This window comes from Mytilus californianus, unplaced genomic scaffold (assembly GCF_021869535.1).
Source record: "Mytilus californianus isolate M0D057914Y unplaced genomic scaffold, xbMytCali1.0.p SCAF_2, whole genome shotgun sequence".
NCBI classification, from domain to species: domain Eukaryota; kingdom Metazoa; phylum Mollusca; class Bivalvia; order Mytilida; family Mytilidae; genus Mytilus; species Mytilus californianus.
This window is the reverse complement of record NW_026262668.1, coordinates 53,391,895-53,410,193: the sequence shown is the minus strand read 5'-3', so window position 1 is coordinate 53,410,193 and position 18,299 is coordinate 53,391,895. Positions and strand designations below refer to the sequence as shown.

General features: G+C 31.7%; 1 protein-coding gene across 1 annotated transcript; it reads right to left on the bottom strand.

The window, feature by feature from the left end:
* Positions 1-4,630: 4,630 nt before the first annotated feature.
* On the bottom strand, positions 4,631-15,354 carry LOC127728990 (EGF-like repeat and discoidin I-like domain-containing protein 3). The gene is made up of 6 exons (XM_052236565.1): positions 15,322-15,354; positions 13,728-13,871; positions 12,636-12,847; positions 9,571-9,712; positions 5,459-5,602; positions 4,631-4,921 (listed from the first exon to the last, which is right to left on the bottom strand). Exons 1-6 carry the CDS (start codon positions 15,352-15,354, stop codon positions 4,631-4,633), a joined length of 966 nt encoding a protein of 321 aa, XP_052092525.1.
* Positions 15,355-18,299: the final 2,945 nt, after the last annotated feature.

The following is an 18,299-nucleotide window of genomic DNA, read 5'->3' as shown; positions in this document are numbered from 1 at the left end:
AACATACATATCATATAATTAGTTATCAAAGGTATCAGGATTATAATTTAATACGCCAGACGCGCGTTTCGTCTACATAAGACTCATCAGTGACGCTCAGATCAAAATAGATATAAAGCCAAACAAGTACAAATTTGAAGAGCATTGAGGACCCAAAATTCCAAAAAGTTGTGCCAAATACGGCTAAGGTAATCTATTCCTGGGATAAGAAAATCCTTAGTTTTCCGAAAAATTCAAAGTTTTGTAACAGGAAATTTATAAAAATGTTATCGTTTACATGTGTGTTAATTTAAAACACATTGGTCTTTATATATACATTATTTTATTTCAATATTGCACTTTTTGATAGATAATGGCTATGCATTACTGTGGAACCCCACCCCCAAACAAAAAATTATCTGGATCAGCAATAGTAAATTAAAAGTGCACATGGCATACTTAAAGAATATTCGCTGGAAAGTTTCATTTAAACTCAGCCAATGTTTAAAGAGGAGATACATATAGAAGATAATTGTACAATTTTGTAGAGTCTATGCTCTTGTTATGGGAAACACCTAAAATATTCAGAATAAAGAATATGACCCGAATGCCAACAATAACTCAGTTCATTGAAATCCAGTAACTGAGTTGGAGATGAGTTGCGGCTAAATGAAGTCGGAAGAATAAAAGAACAAAACAACGTACAACGATCATTCATTTGTATACCACATAAGTGTAGGACACGAAAAAAAGAAAGTTAAAAGATAAAACAAGATAAAAAAGGGAAATATTTAAAATTAGTATTTTTTTTTTTATAAAACTTGTATTCAAAATTGCTTTATTTTTTTACTGAATAAAAATCAAAATGTAGATACTATACAGTACAAAATGGTTACCCCTCCTGATACAGGATGTATCACGTTATAACGTTTGCAATCCTCGCTGTATAATACTCTGTACTTTGTTGTCCATTCTTTACCTGGACCATCTTTACCTTGAGTTACAACTCCAGTGATTGTTGAAAGACTGGGTAATTGTACCTATAAAGATTTAAGTTCATGCAAGGAAGTTTTTTTATTTATAAAACAATTAACGTAATAACACTACAAAATAAACAAGAGAATGGGTTAAGCATAAAATTTTATTATTTTTGTCCGTTGTTGCTATTATATTATGAAATGCCTGTACCAAGTCAGGAATATGACAGTTGTTTTCCATTCGTTTGATGTGTTTGTAAATCTTTTATTTGTATTAACACCAGTGCGTTATGTATATTCACGTGTCTTGACCTTCAAAATGTTAAAAATAAGCCCGGGAGACATTGGATCGGACACAACTGTTTATAGATATTTTTTTTTTATTCTGTAGCGCACTATCAACATACATGTACCACTATGTACTTGAGCATTTGTACTATTTAAATCTTGTGTGCAAATTTGGATCATAAATCTTGTTGAATGCAAGTTTTCTGTCACTGAGAATGCACATGTAATGCATTTACGTTCATTTTGTGCTAAGCGGGCAATTCTTTGGACATCTATATAGTTTTCATACAAATTTAGTAACACGAGTTTCGTTTGAATTTTCAAAGTGAGCAAAAGTACAGTAAATGTACATTTTTTTTTGGCATAAAAACATCAAACATCTGATATAACTTTAAATTTCGCAACATTAACTGATACGGGACACCTTATCATAGAATTTGAATATTAAAAAGAACGAAGGAAAGTTTGTGATGTGTTTTGTCCTGCATCCGATTTCATCTGGATAGATGCACACGCCTGATGAAGCTAGTTTGTCTAACGAAATATTGCGTATATCTATTTAAATTAAAATCTAATAGAACTTTTTTAATGTATCAATTAGCGTGTTTAAGTTATATTCTTAGACATTTATATATGTATATATTATATATAACTCGTCTAAATAACAGCCCAACAATGTTAGATCTGTAAATTTGCGTAAGCAAATTTTTGTTCTTCCCTCGCCGGGATTCGAACTCATGCTACTGAGATATCGTGGCACCAAATCGCATTGCACTATATATACAAAAAACACACACAAGCACGCACACACATCTGAAAAGTACACAGTGTTGGTTATTTCATAATAATTTCATTATATGTATGTTTCATTGGAATCCATAGTTTTGGACAATTTTCATTTATTTGTGACATGTTTACATATTGGTTTTGTTTGTTTTGTTCACGCATCGTTGTCAATATAACGGAATTTGATGCGACTGTCATACAAGTGAAAGGTTTAGCTAGCTTTAAAACCAGGTTCAATCCACCATTTTCTACATAATGCCTGTACCAAGTCAGGAATATGACAGTTGTTATCAATTCGTTCGATGTGTTTGAGCTTTTGATTTTGCTATTTGATTAGGGAATTTCCTTTTTGAATTTTCCTCGGAGTTCAGTATTTTTGTGATTTTACCTTTGATTAGCTGACAACAATCGTTATGCAATCCAATATTATATTTTTTCCGGTATAAACTTGATACACTAGTTATGACTGCAAGTGCCATCCGTGATAATATTAAATTAATGCATTGAAAAGAAAAAGAAAATCTTGATATAACTCGTAATTTCATGGTTGTAGCAACAACAAAAAAAGAATTTATAAGAGTTGAGGGCTTATTTATATAATTTCATAGGGTTGTAAAAGTGGTGATCGTGCGCACATTTTTATTACGCTTCCAACAAAATTTGCTTCGGTCAACGCTTTTACTACCCAATAAAATGATAAAAAGAAGCATTCAATTCTGAATGAAATCCATAAAATCACTAGGTTCACTGTAAAATGAAGCAGACAATTAACATCATCTGTGTGTGAATGCAAATTATAGATTCCGTACAAAATAGCAGGTGGTTTTACATTATTACGAATGGAATAATCTTTGATTCATTTCATCAGCAACAACCAAGAGGAAATATTTTCTTCCTAATTGGATAAATGAAAATTGTCCTTAATCATTTATTTAAACCTTACATTGATAAACTGATTTAAGTTGTTGACTGCAGCAGACCAACCGCCATGTAGTGTAACACCTATCGTCATGGTTTCTTTAGCATGCAAACGACCTCTATCTGCACTAAAATCATTAGTTTTATCAGCCTTCATCAATTCACTACTAGATGTCATGGTTATGTTCCCTTTGTATGGCATATTTGAAAATAATGATGAATTGCAATGTTGTCCTGTAAGAAAAAAAATAATGGCTACAGTTAATCTACATGATAATGTATAAATACAATGATGTAGTATTTGCACGTGTGTTAGGTGGACTATGAAATCATTAATAAATACCCGGGTTTTGGTGGGGTTTGTGCTGCTCAGTCTTTATCTTTGTATGTTGTGTTTTGTGTGCTGTTGTTTATCTTTTTGGTCTTTTTTTATCTTTTTTTTGCCATAGCGTTGTCAGTTTATTTTCGACTTATGAGTTTGAATGTCCCTTTGGTATCTTTCGAGTCTCCTTTACTACTATTGAAAGTGCAAAAATGTTATCATTAGCCTGTAGAGCGTGATTATCCAATTTGTTTATATATTCAGAATAGCTATAGAAGAATTTGTGGTTCGCCTAACAATAAAGCAAATTTTAACTCGAAGACTACCTACAAACTAAAAATATGATAGCATTCAGTAAAACCACATTATTTCGAAGTCGCTATAATTATTTTGATCTGAAAAATCTTCCACTTTTTGAATAAGTTCTTGTATATATTGTTTTTGGAGATCGGTTGAGCTCTACATGAGGGATAGATATTTTCTGTTTTTCTGTCTTTTTGTGAGTTAAGAATTCACGGTAAGAGAACAAAAATAAGTAAGATATCTATCAAGATCGTAACATATCTATCAAGATCAGTCGGCGTAAGTACAGTACCTATTTCTTCTGTAAATAACCAAAACTGTAAATCTATTATTGCGCGAATGTCACTTTAAATGATATTTGTTTAAAATTTGATATTTTATCATTTCTTATTACTACTTTAATTTGATATATGTGAATTGAAAGGTTTCTAAATTCGAGAGAAAAAAAAAAGAAAATCCTTTGATGAACTCGATTGAATTGTGTGCGTCTGTTTACCTCTTAAAATGGCCCTTATAGTCTTGTCAGCACTTATTTTCATACTAAATATCATTCCATGAAACAATAAAATAAAATGCATTTCAAGATGGACACAGCATAGATAAAAAGTAAAATCACCAAGTCAGTGTTCTATAAATATAGTAAGTTTTAAAAAATAGCTCACCTTTTAAATTTCATTCCTTTTTCTTTCTACAAGATTTATCAAATCTAATATTTCAAAAAGTATTAATTCCAAATTTGGTCCTTTTCTTAAAAGAATTTTATTTCTCAGTATTTGTATACTAAAAATGTAGATTTTCGTTAAAATTGGTAAATGAAAGCAAGAAAATGTCCAGTATCGTAATATTTTGGTGCGTAGTGTGTGATTTTTAAGTTACATGTGCTGGAAAAAGTCTGTGAAAACAGACTATTATCTTATTTTCTCTTACGATAGATATGATTAAAATACAGTGCATGTATCCACGCTTTGTTCTTTAGGCAAAACGTGAACAAATGATCTGTCTTTATACCAGATGTTATTAATGCCATTTGCCATTTGCCATACACATGTTATATGTTTTATAAACCTGAAACTTGTTGTTGATTCACAGATACACTATGTACTGCCGAACTAATTGCTTGTGTTGATGGACTTGTGGGCGGAACTGTCACTTGATTGCCCTGCGTAACAGATGGTGTAACATAACTGGCCGAAATGCCTCCATTTTGAATTTGACATCCAATTAATTCAAACCTCATCCCTATCTCGTTATTCGATTCTTCTGGATGTATTCTAAGACATTTGACAGCAGTAGGACAGAGTAAAATGTTAGTGACAGGTGTATCGCTGTCTGTGTTAGCTTTAAAGATCTAAAACAAAGTACATAATACATAACAAAAATAATCAGATATGGGATGGATATGCAGGAGACAATATTCTGAATAGATAATAGGAAATTCCAACAAAAATATGAATCCGCGGGAGAAGTATAACACCTTTCACCTTACTGAGTGGTACACATTTCGTCTCTTTCCAAGCATTTTAAGTTTAATAACTCTGAAAATTTTGAAATGTTATTGAATACTTGTTAAAGATTATTGTATCACTTCCAAATAGAACTCATATATAATTCACTTTTGAAGGCTAAATATTTTCATTTCAGTTTTATATACCGGAATATTAAACAAATGCAGATGCTTTACATCTTAATTCTAATGAAAATATATTGAATTTACTTTTTATATCCATATCGTTTCTTCGATTACTTTTTAAAACTGGAAATTTCCTAAAGCCTGACAAGATTTATCACAGAAACATGTGTCTTGTGCACATAAAAAACGTGCTTGTTTTTTCGTTTTTTGGGGTTTTTGTTTTTGTTTTTTTGTTTGTTCTTTTTTAATACAGACCTGACCAGAGCCTCCACCAGAAACAATCCATGTTTTACAGTCTGTACTGTAGGATATTTTGTACTTTGTTACCCATTTATTGCAGCAACCATTTTTTCCTTGAGTAACTAATCCTGTAATAATGGTCGGATCTGAAAATTCTACCTACAAAATATCGCCTTTCAGTTTACTAATGAGTCATACACTTTTTACTCGGATGACCTTGGGAAATGCTATGGCAGTTTCTGAGTGTGGATTTCATTACTGCATTTAAATACTCCGACGTTATCGAGTGCAAAATGGAATTCTTTATCGCTTCATATATATATTAACACTATCAATGAAATTTCATGAAAATATTTTTTTGGAACATTTATCTGTAATCAACATGTTTTGTCTTCAGAAATATATATCAGTAAAAAATCATAATGACGAACGGTACCATGATAACATATGTAATCTTAGTACCCATAATGCACGCGGATGAATTTTAAGAATGGTATGTTCTTGTATACACAACAATATGACGAACGTAATTATACAGAGTTATCTACCTTTGAATAATATCACTAGTTTAGTTACATCATCGATCGATCAAGTTTTACTTCTAATCAACATAACTGGTAACGCTCAACTATCATCGTAACATTGGATTAATACATGGAACTGAAGGCATTTATTTTGCACAACAGTTCTTATAGAATTATTGTTTCAAAGACATTATTACGTGTGCGTCCGTATTTTTAAGTAATCAGTATAAGCCTACTAGTATAGGTTTTTAAATTTAAAACCAGTTTCCAAGAGTTGTAACTTAATAGTGATATTTATTTATCACTGAGATACCTCAACATGTTTATCAACATAACATTACGGAGACAATAGGTACTCTCATCTCATGATTGTACATAACTAATATCTATTTATTAGCGTATGTTATACACAATTCACAGAGTCCAATACACAGCTTGCTTATCATTTTATAGAAGAAATGTTTGATAACATAATTAAAATAATTTCAAGTAAACGTTAAGAAAACAGAAGTAAAATACTATCCCTTTCCTTATTTTTCTTTTTTTTCAAATGCTTGTATAAGGATCAACAGGGACGGTTCCAGGAATTTGTCTGGGGGTGTCCCCAAAACGAATTTTCAAATTATTTCAATTTTTTAAGTTGATATTAAGGTAGTCACAAAACAAATGGTAACACATGGTTTGCAAAATTGATTACTTTGACAGCCTCGTGGACCTTTTGTAGCGTGCTCCCTCGAGTGCGGAAGTGTGGGTTCGAACCACGGCCGGGTCAAACCAAAGAATTTGAAATACGTCTTTGCTACTTCTCCGCTAGGAGCGTGGTATTTAGGAGTAAGAGCATAGACTATTCGACTCGGAGTCAATGTAATGTGTGGGGGTTGATTCTAAAGAAAAAACTTTTCTATTGTCAAATAGTCTTAAAGTAAGTCAGTTTTGCCCTTTGCTCCAACGCCCCTGAAGTTTAGCAAGCACTTTGAATTATTCCAATTTCTGAATTCAATCAAATCAAACGATATTTCCGATAGAATTTTTAATATCGCAAATAGTCAATAGATGTCTATGTATGTTACTCTTTTATGTTAGGTTGCTGAACCGCTGTCTTTTAACTTATAATTTTCTTATTCATTTCTTAAATAGTAGTATATAGTATGATAGAATGTTTGGCTCCTTCCTCCTCTCTTTTTTAACATGTAACTTTTTTTGTTATCCCTTTCGATCCTCTATGCCCAAATAACATAGAAATTGATTACATGTTAAATTCTAGTCTAGTATGTTAACGTCTTAAATGTGGCTGAAATGTTTGTTATTTGACTTGAAAAAGCATCTGCTAGTAGTCTACATTGAGATAGAACATTTTTTTATTTATTCGCCAGGCATTATCATGTATTGGATTCAGCCGAGTAAAGAGCACGTCAGTTCTTTGATTTAAATTTTTGAAATTAAAATATACACCTTAATTAGATATAGGAAAATGTGGTATGAGTGCCAATGAGACAACACACCAGTATCAAAATATTGACATCGGGATGAAACGTCTACAATAATGATATATTATAACTTTAGTTTTTCTAATTGGCTGCTAGCTTGAGTCTGATGTTTTAACAAGAAAAACTGAACTTGAGTGTACTTGTATAATGCGTACTAATAAACTCTACGAATCTATACTATTAAACGAGAAGACCTCATTTTGTGTGTCGCTTCTCTTCCTTCCCCAATAAATTAATCATCATGCCTCTGTGTCCTATAGGTAACATGCATAGTCGCATTTGTCATCCATTCTTATGATTATTCAGTTTGGGTTATTTTGGGAGAAAAACGAAGAAAAAGGCGTCCGGATATTGTTTCCGTCATCAGACCGACTTTTAAGTCATACCCAAGACTTCCGATTTTAAACTTTAAAAGAGGGGGTAAAGGGTTATTATCGTGCAACGTGTTTTGCAAGTTTCTATTTCACGTGCAGCCGTGAAAAAGGTTCGTTATTCATCGTGTTTCTTGAAATCGATAAAAAGATCAATGTGCAAGAAATTTTTAATTGTTCGCTCATCGTGAAATGGCAATTTTATTTCGCGTTCTTCCGTGCAGATACCCTCCTTTACTCCCCTCTTTAAACACGATTTTCATAATTACGCGGGAACAAAACAATTAATTTTGCGTTATTCTGCATAAATACTATGTTTATAATCCTAAATTATATAGAGAATCTCTATATAATATAGCAGTGATCGCCCTGGAGAAGAAACTTGGAAATGATAGTTAATAGCAAACACACTTTATTTATATTATATGTATGTTCATAGTATACAGAAACGCGAAAATCATGGAATTTAACAGAGAGCAAAAAATTAACGGACTTTGGAAAAAAGGAAGAGGGCTTAAAATAATTGTCCTGTCTCTAAGTGCCAATGACTCAGTTTGATACCTTTTCTGAAATTCTCCAGGCATAAAATCTTTTACAAATATTCATCCTACAACAGTTTACATACTTTCAACCAAGCTCTAAATACCCGCGATTTCGCGGGTGTGTTCTAGCAAGTTTATCCAGGCTAACAGAAATATTTGAAGAACAATTACTAAATCTAGTTACTTTATGATAATTTCTTTTTTAATAAAATTCCTGCAAGTGGAATCGAACACCTTTCGAGAAAGCTTAAAGAAATTTTCAATCTAACAGAGTTCACTAGAAATGCATACCTTATGTCTCCAATGGTATGATTGTCGTAATGGTTCTTTAAGAAGTATGCATGAATGCCTGTCAGTCATATTGTTTTCAATAAAAATCTTCAAATTTCATACAAAATACGAGATTTGATGTTTGCCTATGTAAAACTAATCTATTAAATGTTTACTTGATCTGTATCGATTCTCATTTGATATCTATACACCTAATCGAACAATTATTCTCCATTTTGATGTGTACCCATGTGCTCTGCCAAATACTTTCTTTAATTTCAGAGAAATGCAGAAATACGAAATAGTGTGAAAATGTTAGGGACGACATCAAAAGTTCAATGTAGGATAAAAAAAACTTAATTCACATAGTTTTTTCACCGACCCCCCACCCCCACCCCCTCTTAACTTAATTGGGGAAAAATTGATTGACCAATATGGATATATGTAAAATCGATTTTGGATAAACAAAACTTGCAGCAATTTTAACCCCCCTACCCCAAACTATTTGATTTAAGTTTTTTATCCTACATTGATCTTTTGATGTCATCCCTTATTATAATTCATAGGACATATATTTTCGTGGATCGCGTAGTTTCTTTAAACATGCATTTTTTCGATTTTCAGTCTTACATTGCTCTGCAGAAATTGTACATTTTGATTTTTCCATGACAGGGTCGCTTAAGCAGTCCTTTTGTCTCTTATTCCATCACTTGTAAGATTGTCCACAAAATGCACAGATGTTCTTTATAAATTAATTATAAATTTAATTATATTTTTTTAGTCTCTGGTCTATGGTGACATTTACCCCAGAATTAATCTTAGGGACGACAATACTTATCTTAATTAATAAAAATTCTATTTTAAATCAACCATGTACATGTATGTAATGCTTTAAAAAAACAAACTATTAAAAAGGCAATGCTGAATTCTTACCTGAATATACGGCTTAGCGTCTGATTTCGCTGGGCTCCATCCTCCCATATATCTTATAGTTGTTTTATTTGTTTCTTCCTGCGAATTAAGAAATGCCCTGTTTGGCTGATAACTGACCAGAACACTGCCTTTATCTTTTATACTGGATGAAGTGACAGTTGTGGTCAAATTGCTTTTAGTTGTCATTAAATTTGCACTGCATGCACCTGTAATAGCTTCACTATTTTACTATACTCTAGTACAAAAAAGTTGGCTCCATTAGCAGTTATTTTGTACGGGACGAGGTCATGGTACAGGTTTTGTTCATTTTGTCTTGCGACATAAACTAAAATAATGCAAAAGTTTTCACTTTCAATTAGAGTTGGACAAGACAACTTGTTAATGGTGAAAATTTTTCAAGAACCTTTCATTTATAAAAGAGTCTTCAACATGTCGAGACATGTACATGCAGCTGTGAATGTCTTTGGTTATTTGTGTCTTAGGATACATTCGCATTTTGGTATCCCCAACACCTCCTTTTATTCACACGTACCTTTGGACAAACGTATCATTGTGCGGATGCGTCATTTTTTCAATTTGTAAAATGATTGAGTATTCCTCGTAAGAATAGTACTAAAATTGTTATAAAAATTATGAAGCACTCCGTATATTTATAAATGTATTTGTCCGAAAATAGATAGTATGCAGTCATTCGGAAGTCAAGATTTTGGTGATATTTCTTTTTTTAATTTACAGGCACTTTATATATTAAAAGTAATTATACACCGAAAGCAATTTGAAGTTTCAAAGTGATAGATTTGATTTCAATTTGATAAAACTGAAAATTTGTGTTCATATTTAGTGAATGTAGAACTTTATTTAGCTGGCCGATGCTTTGAAAGTATTTGGTCACTTAAAAAAAACATTCAACGGAAATATAGATATTAATATAAATAAGCAATTATAAACAATCAATTATTAAAAATGAAAAGATAATACAAAATAAATAAGTGAATAATAACACCAGAAAGAACAAAAAAAGATAGAAAAAAGGAAGAAAAAAGATTTGTTTTGATAACACTGGGAAGATTTTGATATCCCCGATGTCTTTTAGCATGTCTATTTGGAAGTATTATATTGCCAATATAAAACTTGCATGCTTCAACCAAACAATGGTACTCATAAAAATAATTCTATATCGTAACAGTCTGTTCGGAAATTACATACTAGTATATCACTGTGGAATCGCACATTCACAACTCGTAACACAAACTATGGGAATAAATTAAATATTTAAAACGCACGGAACATTTTTCGTTCCAGTCTGGTTAGAAATTCCACGCGTTGTGTTAAAATTCATGCATCATTTAGTGATACATTTTGTTAATAAAAGAGCAAGAAATTATGACATACAAAAGCCACTGTTTTGACAAGAAGCGATCATTAATACAGCCATTAGGGCATGGCAGTTGGGGGGAAGTGCGATCATTAATACAGCCAGTAGGGCATGGCAGTCGGGGGGGAAGTGCGATCATTAATACAGGCAGTAGGGCATGGCAGTTGGGGGAAAGTTGTTTTCACTTTGCTCTCTACTGAACTACCACAGAAAAAACAAATTTTAAAAGAGAGAGATAAAGAGAGAGACTAAGCAACCTTGTCATTGGAATAAAGAGGCTAGAAAATGTTTTAATATTCAGTTTAATCACGTTTTAACCAGTTGTTCATCATTGCTATAAACAGACGTCTATAGATATTACTGATTTACTAAAACCCTTCACTTTTTTTCATTTTTTTCTCTCAATATTTCAAAATAAAATAAAACACGCGATGTAGTTCCGAAAATAAGAGAAAGAAATCCTTCCAAATAGTTTTACAGTAATGTTTGGTAATTAATTAGAGAGAAATTTTATCGGTAATATCCTTTCGTGCAGACATGGAAAATATTCAGTGTTCGTGGAACTTAGATTATATCGTGTTATATTGTATAAGCATTTCTGAAGCCGGAGATGAAGATGTCAACAGCAGTGTCGGATAAAAAAATTATGAAAGAAGAATATCTTAAGAGTTTTCTACTGGAAAATATAGAGAACAAAATATTCATCAATATCCTTATTAAGATTTTCGCTTTTTTATTTTCTAATCATATCATAAAAATTGTAAAAGAGATAATTAAGACCAAATAATGTATTTTTTATTAGTCAAAAGGCGCTTAATCATACGGAATTGCGTGTGGTTTGACAGTTGTTTTCCTTATGTTTCGTTGGTTGGTTGGTATAGTCCGTCGTTTTTTTTTCTCAGGTTTTATGGTTTTTCCCATTTTGAATTTACCTTGGAGTTCGGTATATTTGTAAATACTTTTTTGATTGAGTTTAAATCAAGAGAACCATAGTATACATACTTTTCTGGTTTCATCTGTTTCATCATTTCGTTACCTGATGAGGAGTTAAAGATCAGTAAATAATTCAATAGTTTACGTTTAAGGATGTTCGCTACTCTTGTTTTTGACTTTTTGTCAGATATTCGGAATCCTCTAGTTTTATCCATGTTAGTTCCAATAAAAATTTTGCCCGCTAACACCTATTTTTCTTTTCATAATTTTATTACATATAGTTTAAATAGCCATATTTGAAAATGCTATAAAATCCTTGTTATTTTTTCATAATTTTTTTAAAGAAAAAGGGTGCCAATGTTAAATGTATGAAAAGTCTAGAGACAGTTATTTCCCGCCAAATTTTCAATGGCTTATATCTCGAAAACAAGCACACGGACCCTTCATTTTTTTCTGCTTTTTTAGTTCCTTTATTTATATACTATCAATTTATAACAGTCTTTTAAAAAGCTTGTTATTTTGAAACAGAGTAGCGAACATCCTTAAGATAAGTTTGAATGTGCGGTAACCTACAGTTATATTGTATCATTTGTTTTTTTTCTCCTACCTCCAAACTTAGTTTCAGATGTTGACATAGTTGAAATTCACTCATTCTGAAGATTATCAAAACCAAATTTTTTTTACCGCGTAATCGTATGCATTTTATAAATTCTAATCTCTATTTTAAATAGATCAAAACAAACCTGGCAAAAAAAACTTATGTTGTCCTGTAGTTGATGGAGAAACTGTTGTAAGGCTGGAAGTAGTAGATGGCGACATTGTTGTCATTAAGGGGCAACCAAGGATTTCAACTCGCATGGAAATCTGGCTATTCCAATCCGTGGGTAAAATACGAATGCACTTAGCAGTGACAGGAAATTTAAACATGTTGGTAGCCATGGTGTCTTGATCTGAATTTCCGCTGAATTTCTGAAATTAAGTTTTTTCATATTCATAGCTAAACGATAATGCTAAACTACTGCTGCAAATTCATACATTTGTTTGTTTTATAAACTAATTGAACTGAATATATAACTTTTAAAACAATTCTTGACAATTCCTTACAAATTGTGACTGTTGCTAGATGATACACCTTAATAGCCTTTGGATTGGAGTGTTCTTTTAAAATACGTGGAAATTCGGAAGATTGATATGTTTCAGAATTTTTATTTAGTTCTGCAACTCAACAACAATTTAACTTTATGCATGAAATTGTATTATTATTTAAGAAATATAGAAAGGACTTTTATAAAATTTGCTTATGTATAATTAAAAAAAAACGTTGGCCGGTTATCATTTATTCACCTCATAGTCAGACATATATAAAGAAATCATTCGTTCGCATATAGGGAATTTCATATGTGATCTAATTATTGCTTGTTCGATTTATAGATTCCAGTATCCAGTAATATTTTTTCTTGAAATAACTCAACGTGAATGCAGTTGAATAAAAAAAGCTCGTGAACAGAAATTCTCCTAACCCACTATTGCGCATGTGTCGATTTAACGTTACTATTGTAAGAATGCAATGTGGAAAATTTTGAATACCGTTTTTTTCTTGTCAGCCTAAAAGTAGAAATTGAACGTTCATATATACCATAAAAGGTTTCAATAAAGAATAATCTTCCATTTGTCTACATATTTACTTTTTTGTTAAAGCTTGTTACTTAAAACTTTGTTACAATTTGATTTTTTTTTATGATTAACAGAACTATCGCATGTTATCATAACTGTTACATCGACAAGCAGGATGTGAAATATCATTTGCATATTTGCTTTAATTGAACAATATTAAAAATCCTGAACTTACAGTGCCATTACCACTGTCTAAAACTTTTAAGTTTTTACAATCATTTCCATACAATATCCTATACTGTGTTACCCACTGTGGACAACATCCATTTCTACCCTGAGTAATAACTCCTGTAATGTTGTAATCTCTTTTTAGATGAATCTGTAATAGACAATTATTTAATTCAAATTTGAAAAACAAATGTTAGAATGATACCACAACGATTACAACTTCATATATAGAATTCGACACAAATGCCGTTTGAGAACGAAGCGACAATATTGTTCCATTGTGAACGTTCCATTTTTTTTGTTGTTGTTGCAACATTCCATTGCTCATGCATGTGAATTGTTGATATACGATTCCTTTTTCATAGCTTTTTTTAACTATCCGGATTTTACTAATTGTAACCAAAAAGAGTACCACATATGGAGCAGAATGACTTAGTATGTACATTTTCGAAAGATTTGAGTTAATCACAGTGTTTGAAATATAAAAATGCAGAGATGAGGTATAGTTGCCAATGAGACAACTATCCACCAGAGTTAAAATGAAGAGGTAGTTAGCAGTTATAGGCCGCCGTAGTTCATTTCATCTTTTATTTTCTATTATATTTTTGGATTGAATAATGCGTGTTTTAAAGTGGAGAAACAGCATTACCAGTTTAAGATATCTTTTAAAGGATTTTGTTTGATCAGCGCGGTAATGATTCTCATACTCGAGGAAACCACGAGACCATTTATCCGATCTTGACGATGTATGATGCAACTCTTAACACGTTATACAAAAGCAAGGCAATCTAATTTTCTTCTCCCATAAACTTGATCTACCTACGGTGTATTTCTTTTAGTCATTTTTAAATTTCTGATTATATGTTTTCCCAAGGTCACAGATAAAATCAATTGACCGATATTTAACCTGAATGTACTGTAGTTTATCATTTTTGGCCGCTGTCCAAGCTCCATGATAAACCGTGCCATCTTTTGCTGAGAATTCTGTAAAATTAAGTATTCCTCTTGCTGCACTGTGATCTTGTGAAGAAATGCTTGCAGCATATTCACTAGATGCTGACAAAACTACGTCACTAGTATATGTTGAAATTATCTTGGTATCACATGCTGCATCTGCAAGATGAAATGCAAAGTGAAATTTGTTAGCCATTTTCCAAATAATAAATTGAAAATGTGTTCTCATTGAATCTCGTCTATCCTCCCAACCTATAAAACAAGCAGCTTCAACAGAGTATTAAAAGGGAAATTAACAACAAAGAGACCAGCTTTTTTCATACTTAACTGGTTTATATAAATTTTCCATGTCGTCCTTCTGGATACATACACATATGTTCATGACATGTATATAACTTTATCTAAATATGTAGTGAACTTACGCCTAACAATTAATATCTTTTGCTGACAATATGAACCTAAAATATTGCAAGATGTTGCTTTTATCGATGTGTATTTAAACGGTTTCGATTGCATGGAAGGAACAGTGATCATTTCTGTGATAATCAATATTCCTAAAGTTGTCACGGTATATTATACTTACATCTCAGCACATTTGTTAGTCTTATGTTCAAGTACAAACAAAAAGAAAGAAAGAAGTAGTTTACCATACACTGTAATGACTGTGTTGTGCGAATCATTGAATAATTACTCTTTTTTTTTTGCTTGATTTTTTGTTTGTTCTGTTGTTGTTGTTGTTGCAAAGGCATTAACTACTAGAATGAAGTTAATGTATATATAAATAAACGGATATATTGTGTACACGGCAATAGGAGACGACCAAACCGTCGTGTAAAAGAACAAAAAGACATTTACACATATAGTGAAGCGTTTTCACTTTAATAGAAAGTTGTAATTGGCTATCTGAAATCGGACTTGTTACATTTAACATGTGAAAGGGCTTTGAAAAGATTTTTGTGTATATGAATAACGTTAAAATATGACTGAAAATCGTCTCCTATGCTTTAAGCCGTTTTAATGGAGTAAGCAGAGGTAGTAATTAAGGGTCTCATGTTTAGGATAAGACCTGGTTAGTTAGAGAAACTATTTCCTCCTTAGCAAGATAGGCAGTATTGTTTGGGGCGCTTATTTCTTAACTAAAGCAGGTGGAACCATATAACTATAAATTTAGTCTTCTATGGTTATCAATACGAACTTGTCAGCACATCTCAATTTGAACATATTAAACATTGACAGAAAAATATGCAAAACTGTTTGTTTTTTTTTTTTTAATTAGTTTCCATAAAACAGTGCTATGGGACTGGACTATGTATGAAATATTATCCACAATAAGCATACACAAATTAATCAGTCAAACCATTCGAAATCGGGGTTATAGTAAAAACATTTTTTTCACTTATCTAAATCAAAATTAGTTGCCAACATATATTATAAAAATATTGACAATTTGAGTGACAATACCAGTTATAATATTGGTCATCGATAAATGCGTAGAAACTAAGAATTGTCAATCGCATGGTTCTACAAACGATCTATAAACACCACTATTGGAAGTGTTAAGATAAACATCTATATATTCGCCGTTGATAAGTTAAACAAATCAAACATCTTCAAACCAATTACTGTTTGACAAAGGTTCGTGTCAGCGGATGGGATATCCATGTATGTTGATATCACAAATTAACTATTAAGTGGAGGTGGAAAGTTTGTGTAACTACATTTCCATTCCCGATAAAACAAATCACTCTGTATTAAAGTATAATTGCCTTGTTTTGTTTATCATGAAGTACTTTTTTCTGCACACTCGGTGCAACAATTTGATAAAAGTTATATCTTTTGCTCTAGTTACTTGTTATGACATCCTTGACATAAATATAGATGAAGACCTATATATGAATTTGCTATGGTCGTAGGTTAAAATAGGCACAGTTGCAATTACGAACATATGACACGGATAAATTTTGATTTTTTTGTCAAACAAATGGAATTAAAAAAACAACTTTTCGAGTTAAAGGTTATAATTTTGACTGTAAGTCGAAATTTAAAGATTAAAGTTGGTCGACCGAGATGAAGGGCGAGAATTTGACTGATACAGGAATTAACTTACAGAGAATCACCGTGATTCTCTTCACACACTAGACATCAATCGAACTTAACGTTAATATTCCGACCCGACATGGCCACGTTTATTTTCATACATTACAACCAAATGAACGCCCAACTTTACCATAGGCTTAGTGACTGGTTTGACCACATTTCTATACACTAGTTGACCTTGGGAGTCTTTCATAGAAGTAAACCAAAACCAGTTCAAATTGTAGACAATTCAAAGAATAAATTATTTAAGAATTGAGTCTGCTTCTAAAGTTTTATGGGGTTGTAAGAGCGTTGTCCGTGCACACATTTTAATTTTTTAAACAAAAATAGAAAAACCACAGGACCGTTGCCTACCAATCAAAATGATAGAATCCTTATGAAACATATATGTTGTGTAATTATATGCAAAAAATTACGAAAGAAAAAAATCAAAAAAATATTGAAATGATTCTGTCACATCCAAACTCCTGTTTGCGTTGAATACGCAAAACCGCCCTTTTTCGTGGTTTTCGGACATTCAGAATAATAGATACATTCTAAATATGAACTGGTAAGATAGGGAATTGATCACTGAATTTATAAGTATAAAAAGTTCATACATCTTCAGCAAACTCTCTCTCTCTCTCTCTCTCTCTCTACAAATTATCAAGCTGTATAAATAGACTATATGTTTCATTTGGTCTCTGTTGGAGAATTGTCTCGTTGGCAATCAGACCACATCTTCTTATTTCTATATATATCCTTGTGGTATATACTTTTATTCAATGAAATGTATTTCTACGTCTTCGTTTCTTTTTTCCCACAAAAATAAGTTGTTTTAAAATTGCATTTGAAATATAAATTTTTAAAAATGTTTGCTAATACTTCAATATGAAAATAAATTCCCATACTCACTTGTACATACAATCGAATAGCACACAAACTCAATAAAGACGAAAAATAATTTAATCCTATCGAAAAAATGCATATTTATTTTTTCAAGTTATTATGCATTAACAGAATGCTACATGGTGACAAAAATGGCACTAATCTTTGTCAGTTGAAAGAAATACTTCCTTCAATATCAGAAATTATCTTTAGGATTTCAAATATCCGGTTAACTCCCTGGCGGTCCTTTAGATGGCTTTTATCTTACGACTTGTCATCATTGTTTGTTTTAAAAGCTAATAAGTGTACTTGATTAATGGATTTTTGAACTTCGAAATGAATTCCCATACTCGTATCGCTGGTGAAAATTAAAACTTGGAAGTTTACATTTTAAGGTTAATTTGTTGTTTTCTGTATTTCTTTGCTGAACTTCACGTACGTGCATATATATACATGTATGAAATCAACGTGTGCATAATACATATTCTCAGTTAAACATAAAAATCAAATTGTTGATACATATTATTATAAAAATTCGATCCAAGAGGTACATGCAAGGCCAACAAAACTCTTTGAATTTGTTTCGCTGTAAGGATCGAAATCGGAAAGTTGATGAAACCTAGATATTGAGACTTAAAGCTTTTTCAACAATTTTACGTTT